We start from the raw sequence: 7,184 nt of genomic DNA, 5'->3' as shown, positions 1-7,184 counted from the left end.
CACACACACACACACACACACACACACACACACACACACATGCTTAGCCAAATATATGGAGATGCTAGTTGTCATTGACATCTTTTCAATGGCTATTTTTAGGAATTAAATCTGACAGAACAATATTAATTTGACAGAGTACTTATCCAATAAATTAACATGATGTTGTTAGCAATCATAATCTGATTGTTTATTTGTTCATCCATTTTTGCATGAATCTCTGAATCTACAGTATGTTGATTCAAAAACCACAGAGGAAACCAATGAGGAAAGACAAAAACAATTCTTATTATGGTTGTATTCCAACATACAAGTGTTTATCCATTCATACATGTTCGTGTGTGTGTGTGTGAATGCAATTGATAAACTTAGATGTGTTCTGGTCATACTGTCACTAATTGAGCGATTAGTGGGCTTTCAGCAGCTGTGTGAACCATGGGCTTTTCCTTGCAGGATGAGCCAAAATCAGGACATCATGTGTTTTTTTCACTCAGGGCACCTCGCTCATCACGAAGGTGATTAAACAGCAGATGGGTGCAGCAAAGAGGGGAAAAGGGTGGTAGAGAAAGGGATGAAAAGCTAACAGCACCAAGAAGTTTGCCAATGCCCGCTTACTGTAACATCTTAAGTGTGCAGATAGTTTAGAGTAAAGACTAATCTGCATACAGAGGAGTTGGTTGTTTTAATGCTTTCTGGTGTTACTACAATGTGTAAGAGTTATGTGAACTGAGAGTCACCTTTCATTTTTAGGTAAAGTTTCATTCTTGACTACTGGGTTATATTGTACTTTATTTTTAATGTGGATAGTAAGGTGCAGTGTAATCATCAGTTGTTTTTAAGTTTATTCCTCTTTTTTTCTTTATGCTTTCCTGGTTTATAAAACATTGTTGTGCATTTCATTGTTGTGTTTGTGTTTGTTGTAAAGCACTTTTTATGCTGGTTTTGATAACTGTTATACAAGTAAACTTCATTTTTAAATAATAATAATTAATTTAATACTTAATTTTTTTGTTGTTCTCATCACCTCTAATTAGACTGTTAGCACCTGTTCTTACACCTCGCCATAGCCAGGATGTGTGTTATGTAAGTCACTAGCAGTGAACAAACAAATCAATTAAAAAAGGTCTTGGAGCCAAATCAGCTGCAAGGTTTGAGTATCCAGTCTCACAATGGGGTAAAAAAAAAAATGCACAAGAGCACTTGCCTAATGCCGGGTTGTAGATGTGTGGTTATTAAATCCCCTTTGCACTCAGTGTTTGATTATCAGTCCTCAGTCAGTCCTGACCCAATCAGTGTCATGCTACACTCTACATCCAATACAGCGACAAAAGCCTCAACCATCTCTTTTCATCCTCTTCTTTCTCGTCTTTCCTTTTCTCCACAATAGTCTGTGTGTGCTAGGATCGAAACTGGCTGCACTTAAAACAAGACTGTCTCTTCAAATGCCAGCACAACTCATGCTGTCACCAGGCTTGTGGCGATCTTGTGCTTTACCAATAGCATTTACACAACATCTGCAGTGCTCCAAGCTCATAAGTCCAATTAGACCAGGACGTGTTGCTCACAGACTTCTGTTGTGACGTTGGTGTGGTGTAAACTTGTCTTTCCCTCTGAGCAGCAGGACAACTTGTTCTCACCATGACTTGACAAAGAGGAAACACTCATAAGAGGATAATTGGGGCCCTGACAAGTTTTCTCAGGCTGCACTGTGAAGAAACTCATTCTGCTTCTCTGTAGGCGCACTAAAGATTTCCTTAAATGTGCTTCCAAAGCCACAGGGGCCACACGGTTCCTGCATCGTGTTCACAAACCAGCACGCTATATGGGGACATGGCAGCACGGGACAACCTGGGACATAGGTAAAAATAGAGTCTGCTTTGGACAATCACCACACTGTCTGTTCTCAAACTCTCTAAAGCAGATACAGTTTTTTCCATATCACAAATTGGGCAGACTTGAAACAACTTCGAGGTTTGGCAGAGAGAAGGCCTCGGTTCAAAAGTTCTGCCTCTGATCTGAGGATATAAACATCCACCCTCTCAGGCCTGGCCTTCACTTCTGTCTGTTTGTGAGACAGTAACATTAACAGTGACTGTGTATTTGTTTTTTGTGTGTGTGGCACCGTGCCATGCAACTTGACAGCCTTTTTTAGACGGACTCTGGGGAGCTTTTGAAACAGCCAGCTGAGCAATCTCCCTAAATGATGTTATTTATGACTCTCTTATAGCAACTCGCTCAAGGTTATCTTTGCTTCTTCATCCTTGGAATGTTCTATCATATGTCACTGTATCCTGTAACAGTAACTGCAAACAAACAAGAAGGCTCTTGACAACATATAAATCAACATATAAAAAGATCACTAAAGTTTGTGTATGTTAGTTAGAAAAACAGACAAGTGGAATTAGATGTTTTATTGATGTAGCGATGATATCTTTCTGTGCTCAGTTTGCAGTAAGGCAGCAATATGAGAAGCAGAGTGTTTTACCATCAGCTCCCCCAGAAATGAATTGTTGTTAAAGGGTCCATGTACCCAAATTACAAAAAGACATGCACCTCTAGTGGGATCTAGCCATACTGATAGTTTAGTTTCATGTGTCCTTGTTTTGAGATATCCGTCTCTAAGATTTCTGCCACCACCTCAATACACAAAATGCTAGTAGCGTAAACTTTCTTCTTCTTTTTGTGACTCTTACATGTCAACAGTATATATATTTCTAAACAGGCACTGAGAAGCACATTATTTTCTGCAATTGTAGGTGTATTGATCCCTAGCTCTGCTCTGATATCAGGTTTAACCGTCCTGAGTGCATCCTTTGAGTCTGACCTCTTTATAATATATACCGTATCTGCTGTGCACATCTGACCACATGTGAATACAGCAGCTGTTAGTAAAAAAACTCGAAATATGAGAAGCATGCAGTGCAGGTAGACCTTCATCTGAACTTGCTTTTGTTGTAGTACAAGGTCCAGCAGATGATTGACAGACTTGATTTAATCTCCATTTACCATGTGTGTGTTTGCTTTTGTTAAGTGCCTGGGGCTCTTTAATGCTCAGATTCAAAATGCTGACAACATTTTCTCCAGACTGTGGATGAAGTCACTACTGTAACATTCATGCTGTTTTAATCCTTTAGCAACCAGAGTGAGACACAGAGGATTGAGAGTAAAAAAGTTGGTTGAGCATACTGTGGCTACACCTAGGAATTAGGCATAATACTACAACCACCAGTGCTGCCAAGAAAAAGAAAAACACTGTTCCCTTGTCAGACATCAGCTCAGACAGATGGTTGTGAAGATGAGAGTGTGAAGCTAAATGTCCCTGCCAGTGTCTCTAAAGTTTACTGGGGGCACTCTGTTGACTTGCTGGTAGATTAATTTAATTCCAACATGGGAACCTATGGGTATGAATGTCTTCAGTGTCTGCTGCAGAGAACCACAATAAAATCACTATGGCTTTGTGTTTGTGTGGCTCTTAGACGTCAGTGGTGTATTATATGAGATTTGTCCCTGAGGATAATGAGTGCAGTCTAGTTGAAAGTGCTAATGATCTGCTGCGTTCAAGGGTAATTAGTTGTGGCTCTTCTAAGGGATCATGATACATTTGTTATTATTCTACAAATAGTTAGGGTGTTTCCCTGTATGTGGGTCAACGCCATTGTATATATTGAAATCCTGAGTGAGGCTGCAATACATACACCTATTGTAATGACTTTCAGTCAAGGGTTAATAAAGACGTTATACAATGAAATAAATCCTGCATAATTATATGATCATGATAGATAATGATGTTTACATTCGTAAAATAGGAACAAGTGGTTATGCTGTGACCCAAACAATGTAAAGGTTTATATCTTACTGACTAGTATACAACTATGGTATCAGGTAGTATCCGATATACAGGTCTCAAATCTCCACGTCATTACAGGAAAAACACAGTTGCATTTAATAACAATGATGATGATTGATTTCCATTTATGTGTGCCTGTTTCAGGGCCCTGGTATCAACACGTACTGCCTCACTGTTTACTTAAATGGCTTAGTGGAACAAATAAATAGAGAAGACCCATGATTAATGTTATTAGTTAAACTAATAACAATTACATTAACACGCCTGTTATGACAAGCCAAGTTGTAAAGTATACTTTGAACGACTAACAAGAATTTATGTACAACAGATTTGCCACATCCAATAATTTTTTAACACCATGTATCACACTCACAGAGGATGAACCCACAAATGCACAACTCAGGTACGTAAAATACAATGTTTTAAAGCAAGCTAATAAACCAAGGCCACAGTGTCCAAAAAACAGCAGGCAAAAAGGGTAATCCAGGAAAACAGGCAAAGGTCAAAATCCAAGGGGAAACAGGAACTCAGGAATACAGGACACTGGGAAAAAAGCTTGATGGCTGAACACAAGGATGCAGATGATCTCATACTGGGACAAGCAGAAGACAGCACTTAAATACACAATACAGGGGAGACAATGAGACACATGTGCAACACAGGGCTGCGACAGCTAATCACACAGGTGGGAAAATATAAAATAGGAAGTAACTCAAGACAACACAAGGGAGAAAAGAGAACCTACAAACTAAAACAGGAAATGGGAAAACTAACAGAAAACATGAAACAAACTAAAAAAACAGAAACTTGACACAGGGACAAACATGACACCATGATGCTGCCAAAGTGACATTTGTCTCAACATATCAAGGGGACATAATTGAAATGCATCTGCAATGTCGGACATGATTCATACAAAGAATGGCTTTAAAATGTTAATTGACAAAATACTTCGTTTGTTTTCCCTGCAATCTGCTCATAACAACTACAGCATAACAAGTTTGGCACTAGGTGAAGGTTGGAGAAAGTGGTCTTGGTTGAAAATGTAAACATCAGATGTGATGATATGACTTGTTTAATTTAATCATATTTAAAACTGTGATCTTCCCCTAACCTTGATCAAAGTGTCCCCCAACTTTTGTGTGGTACAAGACTATAGCACAAAATTGCAGAGTTGCCCGTGAACATTTTTTTTCACATATGCACTTATTTTGTTAACGTGTATTGGCAAAACAAAACAGGGGAAATGTGTCAAATAAACACAAGCCATAGCCAGATAATAACGTTAAAGAACCATACTATCATCAAACGGTTACCAGATGTAAAGCAGGAATCCCCGAACTGGTAATACTTTATGTCCTGCATCTTCCAAGGATGATATATTGTGACATTTATTAGATTATTTCATTTATTTTGACATAATGATTGCCCTTATAGAACACCCTGATCTTTACATCCTTCTCAGTAGCATGTGGACTTCATGTTAATGTTTGTTTCTATTGATCGCTTTGTTTTCTTATTAGCTTTCTTCCTTCTCTGTCTCTCTCCTTGCTCTCTACTCTCTTTCTTCTTTCTCTGCCTCATGTTCTTTAAATAAAAAGTGTGAACTTGCAAGGTCATGCGTAGACCTTGCATGTTTGTGTTAAATTCCCCCTCTATATCATGTTATGACCTGCTGAGCTGTGCATTAAATCATAAGTTGTGTCAGCCAGAGCAGCCATCTAACAGAAGCCAAGGTTGGGGCACTTTGGTGTTGTTTTGATGAAGGGTAGAAAGCACCTTGAAAATCAATGTTGTTTTCCTTTTCTCTCTTTTGCAGTCTCAGCAGAAGTGCATTATGATCTTCGCCTTGGTGTGCTGCTTTGCCGTACTGATGGCGTTGATTTTCTCAGCGGTGGACTTTTGGGGCGAGGATGAAGATGGGATCACAGAGGAGAACTGTAGCAGGAACTGCAGGTGAGAGTTGCAGAACCACAAACACACAGTTCACTTTGAGTGTTTACAATATGTTTGGCTTGTTTCCCTTAATCACAAGTTATGGTCATAGCGAGTGTTCATACCAAAACCAGTTCTGTGCTAAATCACTGCAGGGGGGCTGCTCTGGTGGGAGTATGTTGCATTAGGGACTTTGTGGTGTGTCAAAAGTTGAGTCAGGTTAAATGTGTTTGCCAGGTGACCCTGCATTTTTTGTTTTTTGGTTGGTACCAACCTCTGTGCTGTCTTTTTGTCCAATTGTGTAAATGGATAGCACTTTCCTAGTCTCAACGACTACTCAAAGTGCTTTTACAAAGTGCAGGAACCATTCACACACAACTACAAGGTGCCACCTGCTCACCAGATAAACATTCAGACGTATTTACACTGCACTGCAAAGCATCAGGGGCAACTCGGGGTTCAGTGTCTTGCCCAAGGACACAACTGGCAGGACAGCACTCTACCACTGAAAAAAAGCCACGTCTTACTAACTAATTTATAAATTGCAATCAGTTTGTTTTATGCTGATTAAAAAATCCTTTCAAGTTTACAAACTGAATGCGGAAAAACAACTGAGTGTTTTCTTTTTGATGGGAGCTATGTGTACACCAAAGCAGTAGAGCAAGAAAACTCAATTGTTGTAATATACAAACCTTTTCAAACAATGGCTGACATGATTTGGGACATCTAGCTTATGGAATTGGTGCCAGTAGCTTTAATGAATTAAACCCACATCTCCTTTAACCCACTTGGCTTGCCTTGGCTTTTATTTTTGCAATTTTTCAAACAGCTTCCATTGCTGTTTTAGCTCCAGTTTCAAACTTTAAATCAATCCCAGTCCGTTACACACAAAGGGGTAAGCCTCTCTTCTTTAAGCGTAGCTCTTATGGCGCCATTTTAATGCTACAAAGCCATCACCAGCCGTTAGCATCCCATTGAGTGCCATTATTTATTTCTAAAGAAACACGACAATGTATAAAAGGCTACAATTACCGTGTAGCTCACGTTAGGGCTCTGTAGCAGACGTTTTTGTAAAAATAGGTTTACAATTGTGTCATAACCAAGCAAATTGCTGTTGCATAGTCGACAAATCACTGTATTGTCAGGAGAAGCTAGCAGACAGTTTGGACTTACATTAGCTGTTTAGGTTTAATTACAAATTTTAACTAACACTTTAGTTGGATATAATTAGCCTGTGTCTGTTATCTCCTTACATATACCTACACTCTCCATCTCTGCAAGATAAGGAATGATTGAGATTTCTCTTGGCACAGCTATCAGAAGACTTACAACTTTCAGACACGTTGCCCACGTCACATCTTATCAGCTTCTAATTGACTTCACTGGTCTCCGTCCAGAACAA

The 7,184-nt window shown here is 39.2% G+C and overlaps 1 protein-coding gene across 2 annotated transcripts in view; it reads left to right on the top strand.

Annotated features, from left to right (window-relative positions):
- Positions 1-7,184, top strand: part of LOC116705282 (inactive phospholipase D5) — a 49,854-nt gene that overhangs the window by 24,497 nt on the left and 18,173 nt on the right. For both annotated transcript variants that reach the window (XM_032541346.1, XM_032541347.1), the window contains exon 2: positions 5,667-5,803. In XM_032541346.1, coding sequence (XP_032397237.1) covers positions 5,667-5,803 — 137 coding nt within the window. The remainder of the gene's footprint in view (positions 1-5,666; positions 5,804-7,184) is intronic.

The sequence above is a fragment of the Etheostoma spectabile genome, chromosome 17 (genome assembly GCF_008692095.1).
Source record: "Etheostoma spectabile isolate EspeVRDwgs_2016 chromosome 17, UIUC_Espe_1.0, whole genome shotgun sequence".
Classification (NCBI taxonomy): domain Eukaryota; kingdom Metazoa; phylum Chordata; class Actinopteri; order Perciformes; family Percidae; genus Etheostoma; species Etheostoma spectabile.
This window is presented reverse-complemented; position numbering and strand designations above follow the sequence as displayed.